This window comes from Chenopodium album, chromosome 21, assembly GCF_948465745.1.
Source record: "Chenopodium album chromosome 21, dcCheAlbu1.1, whole genome shotgun sequence".
In the NCBI taxonomy this organism is placed as follows: Eukaryota; Viridiplantae; Streptophyta; class Magnoliopsida; order Caryophyllales; family Amaranthaceae; genus Chenopodium; species Chenopodium album.
In genome coordinates this window covers 1,302,649-1,324,533 of record NC_137854.1, presented here as the reverse complement: position 1 = coordinate 1,324,533, position 21,885 = coordinate 1,302,649, and the positions used below count along the sequence as shown (strand labels likewise).

General features: G+C 34.6%; 2 protein-coding genes across 2 annotated transcripts; both read right to left on the bottom strand.

Moving 5' to 3' along the window:
* Positions 1 to 574: 574 nt before the first annotated feature.
* LOC145601386 (putative amino-acid acetyltransferase NAGS2, chloroplastic) lies at positions 575 to 9,806 on the bottom strand. The gene is made up of 10 exons (XM_081657395.1): positions 9,364 to 9,806; positions 8,631 to 8,718; positions 7,694 to 7,902; positions 5,345 to 5,496; positions 4,834 to 5,242; positions 3,473 to 3,570; positions 2,408 to 2,519; positions 2,105 to 2,264; positions 1,561 to 1,633; positions 575 to 1,066 (listed from the first exon to the last, which is right to left on the bottom strand). Exons 1-10 carry the CDS (start codon positions 9,769 to 9,771, stop codon positions 928 to 930), a joined length of 1,848 nt encoding a protein of 615 aa, XP_081513521.1. The 5' UTR covers positions 9,772 to 9,806; the 3' UTR covers positions 575 to 927.
* A 2,730-nt stretch (positions 9,807 to 12,536) lies between these two features.
* On the bottom strand, positions 12,537 to 21,230 carry LOC145602130 (uncharacterized). Its single transcript, XM_081658291.1, has 10 exons — positions 21,096 to 21,230; positions 19,341 to 19,554; positions 18,356 to 18,513; positions 17,623 to 17,768; positions 17,335 to 17,397; positions 17,150 to 17,242; positions 14,748 to 14,909; positions 14,520 to 14,626; positions 14,071 to 14,243; positions 12,537 to 13,974 (listed from the first exon to the last, which is right to left on the bottom strand). The coding sequence occupies exons 1-10, from the start codon at positions 21,172 to 21,174 to the stop codon at positions 13,715 to 13,717; spliced, it is 1,455 nt and encodes a 484-aa protein (XP_081514417.1). The 5' UTR covers positions 21,175 to 21,230; the 3' UTR covers positions 12,537 to 13,714.
* Between the last annotated feature and the right edge of the window lie 655 nt (positions 21,231 to 21,885).

Genomic DNA, 21,885 nt, shown 5'->3' with positions numbered 1-21,885 from the left:
GACAACACAAGCCAAAGCATCACACTACTAAGCCTGGCCAAACTGCCAAAGCGTTATAACTCACAAGATCTTAAGACAAGACATCTTAAGACATGATAACGAAAGGAGGCACAAGGCATGAATGAGAAGGTTTTGGTCACCAAATAGGACTAACACTTCAATGCATAATCTTGTTGGGTTCCAATATGTCCCCCCAAAACAGACTCTTTGAACAAACTTAAGAGATTTCAAGATTCAATATCAAAATTTTTTGACAGGGTAAGAGTTGCAACCCACATAAGATGTTGTATTATTGACAGTTAAAATACAAAGTAGACGATTCCAACCCTCCAAATAGTCTGTCAAGGTATTGCAAGGTGCATGATAAATTGGTAAGCACCCCAACAAAATTAGAGAAAGAAGCAAAAATAAATAATGCTCAAAGTCAGTCTTGAAAAATGGTAAAGTAATATGAAACAATTAACAGCAGGTAGTTTCTGTGTTTTGTTAAATCGTTTTCACAACCACCACAACAGTACACCACTTACTGCACCAAAATTCTTTCACGATAACCATTTGCATCATTAACTGAAAAGACAACAATAGCTGAGATTTATTCGATTCAACAGAGATAATAAACCTTGTATGCACAAGTATAACCACATAGCATCTTTACATATACATATAAACTTATTCACACTATCATCATTATCAGCAACAGCACCTGTACTATGATTATCAGCAAAGGGAAAGGAAAAAAAAAAAAAAAAAAAAACACCCTGCATTCTGCAGGATAGACTATATTAACCTGAGCTCTTCTACAAAACTGGACCTGTACTATCTCTCGGGAAGCTAGTCCTAACTTGCATTTTTTGAAGCATCACTAACTATGAAAGTGCAAGCCCTACTTGTGTAACTAACTTAACTACTTAGGGATAACTACTAAGGTCACATAACAGCTATCCCACTCTTGTCCGGAACCAGCCTTTTCATGTAATACTTGGAGTTGCGGGATAAATTGATCCTTTTCCTTCTTTCTTCCGGTAAGCAATCAATGGTGCACTCTGAAAATCCACGTCTTACAAACCTGTGATAATCTTACATGAGCATTGCTATCGCACAGATAAATGGGAAAACATATTATATGAATCATATAAATGCCGGTCTGAGCTATCTCTAATTGGATAACACAAAAATTCAAAAGATTTTGCAGGTGGAAACCAATCAAAGATTTAAAAATTGGCATCAAAATGGAAAATTCTTTCCACAGAGCAAAGAGGCATGACAAGTTCCTTCTGTAGACATTTTAGATATCTACGCTTGTTAGGAATTATCAAATTGTTAGTGTAGTGGACATGAAATATTCCTCGGAATCCCCAAATTACAGTAAATATAAATATATAATTATAAAATGCTATTAGTCCAATTAATTAACAGAAGTTTCCAAGTTTTCTTTAAACTACCTATAAAATAGTGTTCATCATAAAATGGCAAAATCTAGCCTTTTGTATTCATTTTGCCCCAAACTCAAAGGAACATGTATATAGACTGTGAACCTGGCAATAATAATGGCAAACTTACCAATCTGCAGTACGTGTGGTTAGTAGAAAAAGCATTTCTAATCCAAGGGACGATGCTTTTTTCTCAATATAATCTGCAGTCACCAACAAAAGTGATTATCTAGGTTAAAAAAACAAAGGAAAAAAAAAACAGTAAACAATGTGATCAATTTAGAGGATAGATAATTTAATCATACATCCCAGCCATCATCACCTCCACCACCCATCTATCTCTCTGTTGACAAGGTTTAGGATGTTCAAGTGTATGTATGTAGCTTTACTGCTAATTAGTCTACACTAGTAAACTAATCTGAAGTATCCACAAGCATACACTTTTGGGAGGAAACAGTTAAGGAAAAACTAATACGTCCACTTTCTTTTCATTTAAAGTCTTCATTTTCTCACACTTCTTTACATTAAATCAGACCTTGATTTGCAGTACTACTGTACCAGAATAAGATTATAAGAGTATACTTTTCTTCCAAGATTATCACAAGTCAGAGTGCATGGGCAGTTTGACAACATTATTGCTACAAACACATGAATGACTTGTAAACTTGACATACCTAGTAACTTATCACCCTGCCCTTGTCCTCGGCATTCTGGAGAAACAGCGATGGCAGCAACTTCCCCACATTTATCCTCAAAGAATGGATATAAGGCAGAACAAGCAATAATCTGACCTTCTCTTTCCACAACAATGAAAGACTCAATTGCTGCAAGTAACTATATCCATAAAACAAGCAAAAATGTGCACATTAATCACAGATCAAAGGGTAGGAGGCCAAAGGAGCTCCATGTATATCTGTAGTGAGAATGCCTGAGAAAAGAAAGAGCTAGAGCAATCAAAATTAATGCAGATAACAGACCTCTTCATCAGTCCGTCGGATTAAAGTGCCAGACTCCTCTAAAGGTCGGAGTATCTGTCTTATTCCAGCAAGGTCGGCCTCCCTAGCCATTCGTGTTCCCTCATACACGTCACTGCAAAGAGAAGATTTGATCACATTGAAAAAGATGTCTATGACTACATTTCACACTAGTTCATCTTAAGTTTCAGCACCAAAAAAAAAAAAAAAAAAAAAAAAAAAAAAACTATATGGAGAGGGGTCAGAGAGGTGTGGATGACCTAGAGATAATGTCCAAACTTGAAGTGTCCAAATACCTGGCACTCACGGTGACCTAAATAAATGAGGCCTAGAGTTCTTTCCACCATCACAATTAGGTTTCAGGCCCTTAGGATTTTGGGGAACAACTCAACAGGCTCAATCCCTTCGGAAAATGGCCAATGACTAAATAAAATGAACAAAACAAAAAGGTATTTTAATTCAAGAATCTGAATGTTAATAACCAAGAGAAGCTCTACTGCATATCTCCTGTTACAAATTAGTATGCAAAGCTTTTCCCAAAAAGCATCAAAACCATGAGCAACTGTGTAGTCTCCATGTATGTATAGAAATGCAAGTCAATTGCCTTTTGTAATCCTCAATCATACTACTACTACACGTCTACACTTTTAATTATGCTTGCATTGCTTCTATATATTTTTCATCACATACTTAAATACAATAATTAAATAAAAAATTCAAAAATTATTCGGATATCATTAAAACCAAAAAGATAGATGTTGGCCTTTGATTTCAAAAATACATCTTATCATGATCTTAAGAAAAAATGTCACAGCAGACACCTGACATAGTTCTTTAGGTATGCTGACCTAAACAAGCAAACAACTATTTTCAACAAACAAAGAAGGGCTATATAGGAAGCCTTTCTCAACAAAAAGAATGCAGCCCCAGAGTAATTTAATTGACAACTAATACATCATTCAATGAGCCCCCTCCCCACCCCCAAAATTAGAAAAAGAAAGATCCCCAACAAAGAAAAAAAACAAACACACTTCTCATATATGCACCTAACAAAAAGACAGCATATACCTTGCTACCATTGTCCCCACACCATCTCTCTGAAACAATTCTAACAAAAGGACTCCACCAATTGTCCCATCCAATAGATGAACTCTTTGGACACCACCCTGTAAGGAAAATGAGGAAGGGCAAGAAAAATACATATTATGATTGCCACGTGATGCACAGAACATACACAAATAAAGAAATCAATTGAAAGCTTCATAACTAAGACAATTACCACTTTCATTGGATATGTTAGAAAGTCAACCAAAGCCAAAAACAAAAATTAGAACAGGCATGATGTGCTGTCAGTCTATCACAGAAACCTCATCATACAAGAGAAACAAATGAACTCATAATTAAACAGCGAATTAATGTATGCACCAAACTTCAAACAATCCTCCACCACTTTTTTCTAGTCAGGTTGTTGGGGGCAGGGGAATCGGCATCTCGAAGTTACATACTACTCCATCTCTATCTCACTGAGATTGCCCCCATCTTCATAGATGGATGTGCCATTGAGTTTGCCACACTTTCTGTAAATGCCTAAATGGATGTCCCATTAAGTTTGCTCCATACCATTTATGGAATGTTTTCCCTATTGTTGCAATGTGAAACCACAAAAGGGCAAAAAAGAAAAAAGAACTCGCATGCTACCCAATTGAACCAACTCTTGTGTGTGTGTGTGTGTGTGTGTGTGAGAGAGAGAGAGAGAGAGAGATGGGGCAATCTAAGTGGATAAATGGAGTATATTATTTAATGCAAAACCATGTCTGTGTAGTGAATCAATGAAACCATACTCCTAATATATTTCTGAAATCATTAAAAAGTACCTATCATACTATATTGCCCTATAGTATGCAAAAGTCAACCACATCATATATTTTAAAACTAACAAGTAACAACAAATGCCACGAAGTTGATTAATAAGAGCCTATTTCACTAGATGTTTAGATATTGTGTCCCTTTGGCTAGTCTTCAGCTCTTTCGATATTAAGGATACGCCAATAACAAAGTTCAGCCTACTTATAATATTTCATTAGTTGTTAAGAGTAATTTGAGTATTGACTCACCAACTAGTCTTCAACTTGTCAACATGGAGGATGCACTAATGACAGTCCACTATTCTTTCTGGAATTCGTAATACAATATACCTAAGCTATTTGATGTTGATTAATGACATGAGAATAATAATGAATCAACCAAGGCCTAACCAGTAACCACCAGAAAAATTCTTTCCAGAACCAAAATATCAACATACAAAAAAAATAACAAAAGGAAAAAAAAAGGATTGGAAGTGGCGCTGTGGCGTGGGTTAATCTCACTTAAAAATGAAAAAAAGTTGATGGAACCAGAAGATACTTGCCCAAGATAGTAACAGAACTTACTTTGCATACAAAAGCTGCTGCAGCCAATTCTGAAAGGTAACCATTAAGCCTACTTAGTCTCTCTTGACCACCAATAGCAAATCCCTGCTCGCCATACCATAACCCATTTCCATTGTCAAAACCAAGACCATTTTGAAATGTTGCGTTTCCATTTACATTCAACAGAGATGGGATGGTATCAGTGAGCTGATACTGCTCCTGAGTTTTGAGATCTTCCTGACTAACAGCTTCCACATAATTAGCAGCAACCTCACTTTGTTTAGCTCGTTGACGAATAAGCTTGTCTGCATCATGAAGGCTGAGGTAGCGGATAAGATGTCCAAAGTCATCCAAAATAGGCCCATCAATTACACAAATAAGTTTCTCGGCATTGAGAGCCAAGGCACAAGCAGTTGCGACCTCATATGTACTGTTAGAAAAGGAAAGGAAAATTAAACATCACTGATCAATTACTTGGCTACAACCCAAAAATACACAGAAATGAAACAGAAACTAAAGTTCGTCAACATACTTGCAATTTAGTACTTCTCCAGAGCTGGAATAACCCAAATTACTCAGTTGCACTATGCACCCTGCATCAAGCCTCTCACGAATACGAGCAACATCTACTTTCTTGACTTCTCCAGTTGCCCCATAATCAATACCCTTCACAACTCCTCTTCTCTGCAATAAGTTAACAAATTAAAATAAAATAATTGTGAAACTACTTAAAGTTCAGTATTACAATATGCAACCACAACTTAAAATGTACTCCCTCCGTCCCCGAAAGAACGACCCATTTGGCCTAATTTTAGTCCCAAAAAGAATGACCCATTAGCATTATAATATCCACCAATTTGCAACAATATTTGTGCAAAATTAGCTTCCCCATATAAAATTTTGTTTTTCCATGTACTTTTGTTACTATCTCTCTCTACTTTTTTATAAACCCCATGTAAATTTATCTTTCCAATATACTTTTACTTCTTTTTATTTAATTTTTTTAATACCCGCAAAATCAACGCAAATGGGTCGTTCTTTCGGGGACGGAGGGAGTAACAATTTTAAGGCACGTTCAATAAGTAGTAATATATGATGGAGATGGTTATAAGTTTCATATAACATTACAAAGAAAGTCCCACAGCCAAGTTTATCTTCATAATAAACAAAAAAAATGTTTATCTAGTGGCAATATGTAAATAATTCAACAACGTTTTATAAAATTGTGCATTGCATGTATAAGTCAACTAATTAATGCCCGAGCCATGCTCGGATTTTTCAAAATACATAGTTGGATTATTTTTATTTATGCATAATATGGTAAATACATTTTGTATGTTGATTTACTTGGTTATTATTTCGATTTGGTCAAATTGAACATAGGATTATGTATGTTAAAATTTAAATTTTCTAGCTTATCTTTTACCCCAATAAAATTAGCTTTTAGTTATTGATTTCTTTTAAATTTCAAGATTTATAACTAACTTAAAGTTATTTATTTTTTAGTGAAAAAAAAAAAAAAAAAAACCCAATGTTTTTGGCGGGAAAATTTTTTATGTGGTGTTGACATGTGTAATCTAAGAATATTCATGGGGATTACTTTAGTATAATACTAGATTAGCTCCCGTGCGATGCACGCTTTAGAAAAAAATCAATAACAAAAAGGAAAAAAAAATACCCCAATAATGGTCATGATTATTAAATGAAATACTTTAAGAACAGGAAAACAATATTGCACATATTGCATGACTCCAAATCATCATAAAAACTATTTTAAAATTAAACTAACTTTTTCCTTGTCTATAAATACTTTCTATAACCTTAATCTTGAGCTTCAAAGCAAACCAAACTAAAAAGAAAACAAAATCAATGGACTTCCTTCTTTAATATAGCCTCATAACTCAAACAATCTTCTTCATAAAGAAGAACATACTACTTCAGATGAAGCCCAAAAAGGCAAGAGGCAAGCTTTACCTGCAAAATTGAAACTACAAAATTAGCCTAATGTATTGAACATATCAAGTCATTCTTTTATTCCAAGCCTAATGTCAAGTCATTCTTTTAATTAATCTCTCAATTAGAATGGCAAAGCAAACGCCTACCCTTCAAATCCGTTCATACACACTCCCTACAACGACTAAACACCAACACACAATGCTTGTGTAAATAACCAACATTGAAATGGGGTTAATTCAAGGGGAAGATTTCAAACAAATAAATTGAGTAGTTTAATAAGATATTAACATAAATAAATTATTGTAGGAGACTTGATTAATAAATTATCGATCTTTTGGAAATTTTTTAATTTTATAGAAATTACAATAACAAAGCTAATTAAATAAACAATGACTCACAATTTTTTGAAAAGATACAAAGAATGCATAATCACAAATGGTACTCTGACGAAGAATACAAATCATCAACTTCTATAGAAGCTATCAACCAATAGTTGTAGAAGCAATCGATGGAGTATATTACGGAATAGATACTCCGTAGTTGAAAAAATGAAAAACTTTGATTGAAAAGGAGTGAAAAAGACATTGGCTCTTTCATAGAGAGAAATTGGATTGATACTTTTTTTTTAAAATGGGAAGAGTGGTTTTTTATTTTTAAATTGCCATACTCAATACTCCACTTTTTTTGGAAGAGATAGTGATGAATCAGTCAATAATCATCAATGTTAGGCTAAAGTATCGGATAAAAATTCATTTAAAAAAAATATCGGATTAAAATAAAAAAATGACATCATCAACTTACTTAGGCGGGAAAAAATTGCATATTATAATGACACGTGTATAGTTTAGAGAAAAATATGACGTCAGCGGTTTCTACTTTAGTTATAGTTATAGATAATATATATATAAATATATAGATATCTTACCTTAGCTGCCAAAAAGTTTCCACTTGCAACACTTACACCAACATCATGCCATCGGCTATTTTCCCCATGTCTGCGTATATTACATAAAGATGGTCCAGCAGCAAGTTTTGCTTCTATCATTATACGTATTCTTCCAGCTGCTTCCATAGCGGCTTCAAGGGAATCAGAATCTGTGATTCTATATGGCCCAACATACCGAGCCTTGCTTCCTACAAGAATACATTATAAGGATACCTTACAACCTGACACAATATGATATCTGAGAGAATGATAAGACACAGATAACAGATTCGAAACATCCCATAAATACCAGCTCAGCAATCATGACAAAAGCTTCAAAATCATGCTTGATGCATGCAGTGAATATTGGTCCACAGTCATCTAACTTTCAATCCAGATTAATATTCACCACAGGACTAGTGAGATCACAATTTGCTTTCTAATGAAAGGCAAAGAATCCGGAGTAATTATCTGAGGTTTTAAAGTACTACAATGACATTTTGTTTCAAGCCTTGATAGACAGTATGTAAATAACGACAGCTGAACATAAGTCGTTCTCCCCTCCTCATAAAAACAATTGTTGGCAATAAATTAATACGAAGTATATATTATTAACCTAAACCAAGAGTAAATTCTCAAAATCAACACAAATAATTAGTGCTCACCAAGCAAAAATAAAGGGTAATGTCAATATCTTTTTTCACACAATTTGTGATAATTGAGAGGTAAATCATCTTTTGGATTATGCAAAGGTAGTGTAGCACATGTCTTTTGCAATCAAGTACATAAAAATTAAAAAAAAAATAGAAATTAAAACTCAATAATACCTTGATAAAGGAAATTTCAATCATATGTTTTTCCTCCCATAAATATGAAGCAAATGTATGAAATGCTACTTATGAGTATAAACATGAAAAACTCGTTAATTTTCACTAACCTCTCTCTGCTAAAAGCTTATCAATGTGCACATGGGTACCAGGAACAATCACAAATTTGATCCCTAATCCATGGAGTAACGAAATGTCCTGCAACAAAAGTATAAGTTTTATTAGCACCAAATGAACTAATCAAGTGAATATGGCAAACCTCTCTTAGCACATGCACATACACATACACATACACATACACATACACATACACATACACATACACATACACATACACATACACATACACATACACATACGCATATGACACACACATAGAAATGGAAGAAGCAATTCAGGAGTATTTCCAACTAATTAGTATGAAACGTTGTTGAATTAATCAGTATGAAACATTACAATATAACTTAGGTAAAAATGAATGTTATACTCTTAAATTTAAAGGCAAAATCTAACGAACGGCCCCACACATTAAAAAAGAAAACTAAAAATAGAAATATTAACTTGAAATAAACATTAATTACGCCAAACGACGCCTGAATTTGGTATGCATTCCCAAATTAATACCATGTTCTGAACTATTTTAAAAAGTTATTCGTTCGCAAGGTCCAAATTTAAATAACCATATAGATACACAGATTCTTAAACTCAACAACAATTTCCTAAAATAATTAAATTGAAATAAGCAAAACAACAACAAAATCAAATGTAGAAATAATTAGTGAGTAACAGCAAAATCAGTATAAAATGAAAGGAAATAGAAATAAGGAAATATATAATACATGCCTTTAAGAGAGGGTCTAAGAAATGACTAGCAACAATCTCACCGGAGATGATAATCACAAAAGTACCATCTCTATGAGCCCTAAAATACGGCCAAGCTTCTCGAAACCACCGTACAAACTGTACTTCCTTCATCATTGACGCCGACAACGACGAAAACCCATCTCTTTCTCTCTCCTCCTCCTCCTCTTCTCCCCACTCTGTGTCATTGGACACTTTACACTTGACTAATTTCTCGCCGCCATTGATAGATACTGTGGAAAGAGGCTTAATCGTGTCGAATACGGAACCATTGTTGAAGGTCCAACGTCTCTTCTTAATTGGGATGGTGTTGTTTGGTGGAATTAAGGAAGCAATTTTAGGATTGATTTTAGGGAGGAATAAGTTAGGGTTTGTGTAAGAAATCGCCATTTTTGCAGACTAATAATGGTGGATTATCATATACAGGCGGAGAAGAAGGAAGGAAGAAAGAGAAGGGAACGTGTTAAGTGTTGCTAAAATGCCAAAACCTGATTTTTGATTTCCTGGGATTTTTACGCTACCAACGGCGCCGTTTCTTTCGTAATTATCATTTTATTTGAAAATTGTTGTTTAGGGAAGTTAAGTGGTTGAGGCGTGGGCAAACGGGTATAATAGGCTGGGTTTCAATTTCATAGGATTTTTTTTTTTTTTTTTTTAATGAGGAAATGAATTTTGATGAAGATTGTTATAATAAGTTGTGGTTAAAAAAAAAAAAAGTTTTAATAAGTTGTATTTTATTTATCATAATTAGATTGAATAAGGGTCTGTTCTCATTGACTGAACTCAGCTGAACTGAACTGAACTCAGCTGAACTGAACTGAATTGAAATGAATATTTTATAAGAGAAGGAAATTAGGAGCTGAACTGAACTGAACTGAGCTGAGCTGAATTTCAACGTAAGAGAACATACCCTAAGTAAGGAGACTCGATTCAACCCTATCCATGGAAATCACTTTTAATGGATGGTGGGCGAAGATGGGGATAAAAATCATACATATCCTGGGTGATGGGGTGTGAGTGAATTCTAGGTTGTACTCTCTCATGCCCCACCAGCCCTACTCGTACCCACATTCATTTATTTCAAAAAATAAAATTACATACTTTTACATTACTTTATAAAAAAAAATAATAATAAATAAATACACACTTTTAAAGGCTCCGTGAAAATGAAAGTTATGAATTTTCAATGCGCTCTGAGTATATTAGAGAATATACTAGCAATACGAAAAGCATTCTAAAAATGGGAGCATATAAAAAAGGGATGATTCTCTTGGAAAATCAAGCAATTGCCAATTGAGCTTAGTTACATTATGTAAGGACCGTAGGGTAGCAGTAGCATGTGACATAATGTCATACAAGATGACAAGCTGCAAATTTCCGTAGAGTTGCACCAGTGTGTCTATTTTGAATGTGCTGATGATAATTTTTCATCCTATTTGCTATGATATGGTCCATAACTTCACTCGTGAAACACAAGTACTACAGAGTCTACAGTACAATCTACCTGAATAAACATATTTCATATAATTTTTTTTTCTTTACGTATATATTACATAATAATTGACATTATAAATGGAGATGATTATAATAAGAATATAACAATTAAGCACTAATATGTACAAAGAGAAATGCGTGAATAGTTATAAAGTCCAAATGATACAATTAAAAATTGGACAAATTATAACCACAATTATGATAAAGTATAAACTAAAGGGAAGACAAGCAAAGAGAGAAACCTGGAGGATAGAGTGGAGGAGATTTGGGGAACTAACAATGAAGGCAGAGACGATAACAACAAAGGTAGAACCCCTATGTACATCCAAGTATGGCCGAGCTTCCCTCATCATCTTCACAAACCACTTATTCTGCTCATCCTCCTTATTAACAACTCCTTTCTCTGATCTCATATCAGTTAAATGGTGTTGTTGATGATTAAAAGTATTGCTCCTGCTGGTAATTTTGAGAAGAGCATTACCACAGCAACAACGAGGACGTCGTCGGCCTGATGAGGGGAAGCCCATTTTAAGTAGTGTAGGCATGATCATTGAAGTGTTCTTCTCCACCTTCAACTTAACTACTCCTACTGAAGCTTTTACCTGGTTCTTTATCATAGTTGCTGTTACACTTAAATTATGGTGAGAGTTTTGAGTGACAAAAGACTTGGTTATATTTGTGAATTGGTAGTGTTTGAGGTTATGTAAGGGGAGGAAAATTGTAGAAGGTTGGAGTTTTAGGGGGGGAAGGGCTTTTGGCTAGGGGATGGAAGTCTAAGTCAATCTCTTAAGAAAAAGTCGATTTTTTTAAAAGAAAATAACGTCTAAAAATGGGGCAATTATTTAAGAACGGAAGAAGTAATAGATTGATATTCAAAGTGCATATGTCCTAGTGGATGAATACACAACCAAGCTATTTTGTGTTTACCAAATTTATCTAAGAAATTAACTACGAGATTGTGACTTTAGAGGAATGAACGAGAATGGGTGGTGTTACTGGTGTATATATCCGACTTCAAATAAAACGTATTTAATTTATCTGAAAGTGCTGAAAATGCGTCTTCTAAACAACTTAAATGTCCTTAGTTACTCAAGGGTCAGTGATGTGTATGATGAAGGTTCGAGTGAGTGATGAAGACATAGATATTTGTCAAAAACATACGATGGTCCCATGCCATGCATATGCAGCGACACGACGATGTAAATGTTTGGTTACTACCGTAATTCAGATAACTATGCTGACTCCAACTTTGCACTTGAATTGCTCACTTAAATCATGCTTCAGTCAGAATGCAAACAGAAGCAATAAAATTTACTATTTTTTAATTTTACAACTCATTCAAGCTGTCACTCATAAATAACCTTGTAAAAACTTTAAACATTCATGCATTTTTATTTTATTTTATATTTTTAGAAAACATTCATGCATTTGAAATAGGTCAAATATTTAAGTTGGAAACAATAATAGTTTTATAGTCACAACATAATAACATATCATGTTATTGTCATAATTACTTGTATGATAATATAAAAGTTTATAAACTAATGTCCCATCACAACTATATGAGATACACATAAGTAATACAACCTTTAAAATTCGCAATTTTACAAGTATCACCACAAACATTACAGTATTTGTATAAAAAAAAAAACAAACATTACAGTATTCTTTCCATGAAATAAATGAATTCCCTCTATTGTTTATGGTCATCATAAACTTGATTAGGGAAAAAAAAAAAATGTATTGTTACACCTAGAATAGCAAAACTACAGGTAATTGCGAAAAATAACAGTTGTATTATCCCCCTTAATAAAAGAATTTGCATAAGTAATACTTCCTCTGTTTTTTAAAAATTTGCAATAGTTTTGCCTTTTACACTATTCATATGTTCTACTTTGACTAGCTTTAATTTGATGATTTATAGCTAAATAGAAATATAGTCATGTAAAATCTTATTAAATTCGTCCCAATTTATATTACTATTTTAGTATCACGTGTTAATAATTTTTATCAGTGTTGAAGATACGAGTATTACGGATTCAAATAATACAAAAAATAAATAAATTAAAAAAATAAAAACAGAAAAAGTACTCATGATTCATGATACTCTTCAGATATGATCTTTATCTTTAATAGCTAGAAAGATGTTGTATTCAATTACTCCACACCAATAGCAAACAAAAAAGAGAAAGAAACGTATGGAGTTAAGGATTTGTCATGTCCTAGTTTGTTTGATCGATTATGTGATTAAAAGTGATATAAATCCAAATTAACAAGAAAATTTTGTTCAGAAAATAGGAGTATATTTCTCTTTCCAGACAAGTTATTTAAGACATTTATATAAAGAATAACAACTAAATCCGGAGACGCAAGTAACTTTCTAGCATAGTCTGAAAGAATAGAGTGATGAAATGAACTTAACATGTGGTACTCTTAAAGGACTTGTACTACTAACCTCAGAAATTCAAGAGAGTTGTGAGGGAATTACTGAGGTAGAAATATGGCAATCTTACCACCTGCGCGTGGAAAAAGAAGTAGTTACACTGTCATAGACATAGAATTACAGATAATGCCTAAACTTGTCTGCTATACATTACCCACTCTTAACATCCAATGAGGTCAATTAGCAAATCAGCCTAATAACTAAGAGCATACTAGTGCATACATGATTATGTGCAGTACTACATCGAGGAGTCGAAGAAGATATTTCAGAATCCATAACTTCCAAAGCTTACCACTGACCGTACTAACAAAAACCACATCTCAGCAAGCTGGTTCTGGATTCAACGGAAAAAATCCTGAATCTTCAAGTTAATCTGAATCCTTCAATCTACCCGAATCAATAAAACCATCTATACCACCTACTATTTGAACTGTGTTCCTTCTCAGTTGGAGCTAATGTGATTCTTTCAGCATGAGCCACAGCCCATCTGCTAAATTCAGGAGAAGAAACCAACTCTTCCAATCCTTTTTTTGTGCATTCTTTGGTCACTGATTTCAGCTCATCAGCAGAGAATTTCCTCCTCTGCGAGGTGTTATGATAAGTAGAATAAAAGGTGTCAGACTCTGTAGGAGGGGGAGGAGTTTTCTTTGACAGCCCTGAAAGAAAAACAGGAAAATGTGCGATGAATAGAGACACTACACACTAGTACAGGTTTCAGGGTTCCACATAACAAAAAAACGATTGGTGCAAACCTTTGACATTAGGATATGAGGAAGCCTGCATGGTGCATTTGGATGGAGGACTGAGCAACACATCTTGAGAATTTTGGAAACTGCTAACATGCTCTGCATATTTATCAACAATCGGAGATGAATCATGATCCCTTGATTTCTGATGACTTCTTGCAACAGATTTCTGAATTTTCCTGCATAAATTTAGTCAAACCAAATTATATAGCTATATGAAGTTAAGTAACATAATCCATTGATGCTTTTGACACTACCAGTTTGCCACTGCCCACCCTCAGAAAGGAAGGAAGGGCAGAAAAGAGTCAGAAGACAACAATACAACATGGCTACTCTGAAAATTCCAGAGTCAAATATCATTGCTATTAATTGTAGGGCTTATATTGCACCATGATTATAAGTGATTGGAAACAATTTTCACTGCAGCTGATAACAAGAATACCTCTTGGTCTTACCTGTACAGTCTACGTAGCAATCTAGGTCTGGTAAATTTACGCAAAATTGATGATATGAAAATAGCAGAGACCAATGCTTCTGCTGCCAGCAGAGGATCCAAAGAGCACTGGAAGTTGACATAAGCTCATCAAAATCTATGAATATTTCCGAGCTCAAAGGTGCATCATAAAAGAAGAAATATATAAAGCTATACATCATCATTTCAGAACCCTAGATATAATAAGTACCTGCAGGATCATAACAGCACCCAGTATCCGGATTGACCAGGCCACAAACTGAGATACAGTAGTATCAATTAACCCTTCTTCAGTAAGAACTAACTTGCAGACAACCCAAAAGCCCAGCCATGCTCCAGCAAGTGAAATAAAGAGCAACAAGAATATTGCCAGCTGCAGTCCATTTGTTGATGCATTAGCATATTAATGTTTCTTATATATTGATTGATACTATCCTTTGACCCTTCTATTCACAAAACAGATATAGGGCAAGCGAATGGCCAAAATGCTACAATTATGTTGTGGAGAGAGAGAGGGGGGGGGGGGGGGGGGGGGGGGGGGGGGTGGGGGCTGGTAGAAACTATTTTGCATTCATGTCTTGTAAGGTTTAAGGTCATAATTTGAGGACATAGGAATGAAGATGGTGTAAGTTAACATAAAATATACCTATTGTTAAGAAAATGCAAAATCAAATAATAAACATGTATTCATTAAAATATTAAATACATAATCATTCATATATCATTTTCATGTCTCTAAATCATAAACAGTAGTCAAAGTCATCAAAAATATTAATGATGATACACGTATTTAGTGGAGGATCGTTGCCTTAAAAATTCACAAGTGCCATCCCATGCCCATTTACACACTAGCTTCATTCTCATTCTAAACCAAACAAGTCACCAAGTATGAGCACTAGCCAATGAAAGGTATATAAGGAATAAATTAAAAAGAATGCATATGGAAGAACATCGCACATCAGACAGACACAGTTCTGCTCATTCACCTTACAAAAATATAAAAAATTAAAAAAAAAATAAAAAAAAAAAGAAAAAAGAAAAGATCAAAGCTAATAAAATATAAGAAATTCAAGGGTCAATTAGTTCCAATAAAATAAAATAAAATAAAATCCAAATCATAACTACAACAAGTTCAAAAAAGTTTTGACAAATTTAGATAAGGAAAATTGTAAACTAATAATCCCATCTTTATCATTTCTGCTCAAAACAATCCCACCTTTTCGAATTCCCAAAATAATCCCACCTTTGACCCCATCTTCTCAAAATAGGCCTTTTAACCCACAACTTGTTCAATAGGTTAACTTTTTTTTTTTACTTAAAATTTTTTATTTTTTTCAATCTCTCATCTTCCACCTTAGCTTCCCACCATAACCACCACCACCCTTCCATAAGAACCACCACATCACCACCTAACCCCACCACATTCTTTCTCTCTCCTAACCCCGACCACCCCATCCACCGATAAAACCCCCTGACACCAACCACCCCAGCCACCACGTAATACCGCCGACCTCCAGCCGTTGTCCCACCAAAATCGGCAAAAACAGCACACCACCACCCACAAAACCGGCCATTGGACCCCTTCCCTCATTCTCCCTCCCCGAAACCTCCTTTCAACCACTCAGAAATTGAAACCCGCCGCGAAATCCACCGCTTAGAAATCGAACGCCCAGAAATCCAGTGGTCGATTTCGATGGAAATTAAAACCACACCATCACCGAAATCAACCATGGATCACCGAAATCGACCCTTCTAGGGCTTCCATGGTCGATTTCGGCCGTTTTGTGGTGAGGATATGGGTGCTCGAAGGAGTTAGGCCGGTGGTTTGGTTGAGCTCGTGATGCGGCAGGAGGAGCTCCACCAAGGGAGGTGATCAGGTGAACCGCCAGTCCGGCAAAAGGAGGTGGTCAGTTGTGTAGGAAGGGGTTTTTTATTTTTTTTTAATTATCCTTTTTTTAGAAAAATATTTTTAAAAAAGAAAGCTAATAAGAAGGTGACACGTGTTAAGTCACCTTCTTAAACAGGTTACTAATTTGACAAACCGGTAAAAGGCTCATTTAAAGAAGATGGGGGTTAAAGGTGGGATTATTCTGGGAATTCGAAAAGGTGGGATTGTTTTGAGCAGAAATGGCATAGGTGGGATTATTAGTTTACAATTTTCCTTTAGATAAAATCAAACACGGCTCTGTTCTTTTCACCTTAGAAACATTAAATAGAAATAAGAAAAGTTTAAAGCCAATAAAATCGGGCCAATTAGTTCCAGTAATTGTTTCAACATAGAATAGTTCCAATAAACTATAATAAGTGTAAATAAAAATTTAACATAGAATAATTTCAAGTTTCAACATAGACTATAATTAGTGTAAATAAAGTTTGACAAGTTTATATAAAGATTAGAAATTTTTTTAAAGGGATTTTAAGGAACACCATAGCCAGCTTAAATGGAAGACATAAATCACATAATGTCATATACGGTCTAAGACAATTTAAGGAAAATATTACCACTAATGATCACTTATTCGAAACAAATAAAACAACCAGACAGGTATTATGCAAATCCAAATTTTCATACAAGCTGTACTCTTCAAAATAAATCACATAAGACTTACATACAGGATTGTACATGTCCTCGCTGATACCCATCTCCGCAAGCATTGAACGCAGCAAACGTGGCACATAGCTTAGGAGAAAAGACCCGATGCCAATCTAGATATAAAATAATAAAAAAAAGTATATACAATCTGAGAGAGGATTACTATGAGACAAGTATCACAGAAAATAATAAGTATGATACTTACGAAAGACGAGTATATAAAAATAGCAATAGAATTTCCACGACCAGTAGGAAGAAGCTTCATTCCCTGCCAAAATTCATAACAACAAATACACAAAGAATCAGTTAACATTTATGGTAATAAGGCTTTTTAAGGAAACCATTAAGGGGTATGTGCAATATAGGAATTGAACTAGATATATGCCACAAGAACTTTCAGTAAAATCATGTTTCCGAAAACAGAAACTGAAAATCAGCAAGAAATTTTAGAAACAGCAGCCTACAGGTTACGTACAAGATGATCTATAATTACCTGGAAAAGAACAAGTAGCACCACAAGGATGATCCCAACAGCCATGGCGCTGCTATAGTAAAATATCAAAGACTCACTGAATGTGGGAGCCAGTGTAAGCAATAACGTACCCAAGACTAGAAACACAACACGATATGCAGAGAAATCTGAAAAACAGAAGTAGAACAAGGAAGATTAACTATTGTCTAGCTCTAACATAGTAACTCTTCATAGATTTTTTTATAAAGTTAGATAAAGTCGTTAATATTTCTTATGTAGCAGTGGGTGGCTATTTACAGGACTGTTCAAATAATAATAAATCATCAAAAAAAGAGAAAGATTGACTAAGAAAAAGTGAAATACCACCAACCAGGCTCCAATAAATGCAGCTCATGCTAGGTGATATTGGAGGTTAAAAGAATACATTTCATACAACCCACATAACAACTTTAGTTTGATTTTCGTATGCATATAATATCACCTACTAAAAAATGAGGTTAAGGAAAAAATGTCGAGTAATCTGATATGGGCGAAATTAGGGATTAAAAATAAAACTAACCAAAGATAGCAAAAAAAAAAAAAAAAAACTTTCAAATCCAAAAGGTAAACAAAACATACAAGATACAACATAGCTTGCCCCAAAGCCCCACCACCACCAAAACCAATTACTAGTATAATAATATAAACCATGCGCGATTGGTACCAATAAATTAGCAAGAATGACCTGCTATGCAAGGATCAACAAACAGTTTACCTTCTTGTAGGGTCAGCTCCAGAGTTCCCAGAGATGAATTAGGCATCCGTATATCTAAGAGTTTGTGGTCAAAGGGTGACATTCGTTGAGCCCATGAACCCTTTGAAACCTTTTGCCACTGACTTGGGGAACACATTCCTACCCCAAGAGACAAATTTCTGCAAGAGAATCATAATTTTTTCCTCAGTTGTAAGAGCCACAAATCCATTGGTCCATACAGTATTTTTGATTAAGTATGACTGCTATCAAATTTTAATTTCAAATCAGGCAAAAATATTGTCCTATCAAGTTGTCTGACACAATTCCACATAATCTAGAAGGTTATTAATATTACTATTATAAACTCATATGTGGAGTTCATCCTTAGTGTAAATTATCATGTTCTTACACATACTACTATACTAGACATATGACAAATGTGTCTCTTATAAGGCTGGTATTTCCAAAGAAGAAGATTGGTGCAGAGAAAGTGTCTATCTTAAGATTCCTCCCTGCAAACATATAATGGTCAATTTGGCAATACAGTGTTGCTAATTTACTTTGCTTAAATTTTTTGGCACAACTGAAATACTCCATCCTGGATGAATACCTTTACTTCTGCGGAAGGCTACACAATGTAATAGTCTGAGTAATTAATCTTTGCACTAACCACTAGCTTATCCCCTTCATCAAAATTCTTCTTTAAATTTCATCTCTATACAATAACCAACAGCCACATTTTTCTTAAAAATTTCAACTCAAACCTTAAGTCACATAACTCATACTTCTCAAGGATCAAGAGGAAGATTCCACCCAACTTTAAATGTAAACATTTTGCATCTTCTTTACCCCAATCAATTTAAATGTCCTATCACATGCAACTGGGATGCAATTTCAGCTAAGAAAAATATATTCATAAGTGGAATGTCTTCGATTCCGTTATTGGCAGTACCAACTCTGGAAGATGCAATTTCCATATTCAGAGACAGACCACATAATTGCTTACCTGTGGAAACAGACCTCAAAAATTGGTCGGCGAAGACTAAAATTTAGGTGCACTACATTCACTGTCACAGAATGGGAGAATTGTTTGAGATTCTTTATCCTTGACAAGCCATATACATGCACTCTTTCAGCGACGTTGACATGGAGTTTAGAACCAGGTGAATTTTTCACGAGCAAACTTGGGACTATATGCAATGCAGTAGATTGACCAACAACTGCATATTTAAAGGTAGACTAAACAGTCAATATTCAAGTATGAAATATTTAACAGCAACATTTAAAGTTCAAAAAATAAAAACAATACATGAGTTGAATACATTTCCATGGTCATAAGATTATTTCCCAAATTCAAATACATATAACAAAGCAACTACGCAACTGGGGCAATTATTTTCATAACCATGCTCCACAGTTTTTTCAGTCAAAAGAATTGAAGAATATAAGCATGCAAAACATAGTTCAGACATGTATAACAGAAGTTTAATAGTGGATATATACTTAACTAGAGTGGTTATTGGACCAGGCCATCAAGTGACATAAGAATAGGCCACATATTAAGGGGTTTTACCCTTTAATTCGTTATTAGAAAGGCATATAGGGTCGAATAATAATAGCCAATATAAGGTTTTTAGTGACAACCCATTGATATTGCTTTTTTTTTTTTATGGTAAATGTCCCAATGATCAGAAACTTGGAAGTTTCAGTACACTCTTTACCTCTCTCTCCCCTCTTTCCTCTCCTCTTTCTCTTGCATGGTAGCAATTTCTCTCTCCTTTGCACTATAATTACCTTGGGCCATGCATCGACAAGATTAGGAGTATATAATATTGGATTCCCATCTTTTAATTTAATTATTAGATGATCTAATTACTAGTTAAGCTCCCCCATATTTTGCCAGCTGCTCCTTTGTTTAGTCAACCTTTGGTTTCTCTCTACTCCTCTCTGTATCTTCCTTTTGGTTCTAGTAAAACGAAACCTAAAGTAATTAAAATTTACTAAACAATACTTTTATTTAGAAATTGCTCTAAGTCTCTAACTGATCAAAGTCTCAAAATCCCAGAAATATTAAATGACTATGATATACATATACTGGGTTTTAAACCATGATTATTATTTTTTTTTAATCAAAGTACAGGATTCTTTATTATATACCATGACCCGCTACCAACCTTTATTCGACTGACATAAACCCTGATCCGGCCCTGGCCTGCATGATCATGGCCCTATCTTAGCCCACTAACAATTTTGAATAGCCCTCAATTGACCCATCTAGCGTCTAGTGACCCGCCTCTCTAGCAACCTGCATAGAGCTGCCCGACCTGTCCAATAACCAGACCCACCTACAACGAACACGAGTTGAATTATCATGACAAGTGAAGCTTTAAAATTGCACAAGACCTAAGCATCAGGGAGGATGCCTTAGATTCATAAGCCCCTTCACCCTCATCTCAATTCAGTGTATCTAACTTCTTCCCACTTCAATTCGCATGATAAACTAAACCCTTAATATAATTAACCGCCCAATTTCCCCAAACATTATCCTATTTTCATGAACAAAAACTTACCGATATAAGAAACGCAGATTTTGTATGTACCGAATTACATAAACAAGGAATTAGGGTTTTTTACGACACTCGAAATGGGGAAAATTATCAAGCAACAGTACAGGAAAAATAAGAAGAAATGATTAAATGAGAAGAAAACCCTAGAATTTGGTTCAAAAAATTGAGGGATTGAATAAAAAGAGAGAAAGTACCTAAAGCAAGTTCGTCGGCGGAGACAAAGGAAGATGAAGTAATTGCGATGAAGAGAAGGAAGACGACGCCGGTAGCCATGACTACAGGTCGGCAGCTTCAGTGTCGGAATTTCTCTCTCAACGCGGGACTTTTGTAACTTGAAATTTGTGGGAATTTTGGAAGATCATTCATGTTATATGTTGGGTGGAAAAGGAAAACTACTTTAATTAATTAAAGTGAGATTAGAGATGTTTGCGGTCAAAGGTGAGTAACTTGTATCGATTTACGTAAATAAGAATATTATTTTGAAATGGAAGGAGTAACAAATTACCATTAACAAACTATAGTCGAAAAATACCTCGGGCTTATTTGACATTGCTTTTTTTTTCGGTTTTATTTCTACACAGCACAATATCTACTCCGTATTACATATTAATTACAGAATATTGAATCAATTAAATTTACCATATTTATAAAAAAAATAAATACATTTTATTAGAGCAAGTTTAGCCCCAAGTCTTAAGACTTGGATGTGACATCATTTTTGGTGGTCCCCAATGAAAATGATGTCATCAAATTCTTGTTAAGACTTACACAAATTTATCACTTTAGCCCTAAGATTTAAAAGCGTTCCTAAAACAGAATATATTCCACGTGTCACCTTTTTCGAGTTCGACATGTCGGCAATATGCGCCACATGTCATTATAAACATGACATGTCACTTTCACATGTATTAGGTTTGCATCTAAAAAATGCTTATAACAAGACTTAAACTCAAGACCAACAAGTCTTAAGTTAAGAGTCTTACC

What these genes read in the sequence shown, in the direction of transcription:
- LOC145601386 (XM_081657395.1), bottom strand. Translation starts at nt 9,771, where the DNA reads ATGGCGATTTCTTACACAAACCCTAACTTATTCCTCCCTAAAATCAAT. An exon ending in TCTTAGACCCTCTCTTAAAG is followed by an intron (nt 8,719 to 9,363) that starts GCATGTATTATA and finishes CTTTTGTTGCAG; the next exon opens with GACATTTCGTTACTCCATGG. An exon ending in CAGCAGCTTTTGTATGCAAA is followed by an intron (nt 3,571 to 4,833) that starts GTAAGTTCTGTT and finishes TTTTCCTTACAG; the next exon opens with GGTGGTGTCCAAAGAGTTCA.
- LOC145602130 (XM_081658291.1), bottom strand. Translation starts at nt 21,174, where the DNA reads ATGGCTACCGGCGTCGTCTTCCTTCTCTTCATCGCAATTACTTCATCT. An exon ending in TTTGAGGTCTGTTTCCACAG is followed by an intron (nt 18,514 to 19,340) that starts GTAAGCAATTAT and finishes ATTCTCTTGCAG; the next exon opens with AAATTTGTCTCTTGGGGTAG. An exon ending in CTCATATCCTAATGTCAAAG is followed by an intron (nt 13,975 to 14,070) that starts GTTTGCACCAAT and finishes TTTTTCTTTCAG; the next exon opens with GGCTGTCAAAGAAAACTCCT.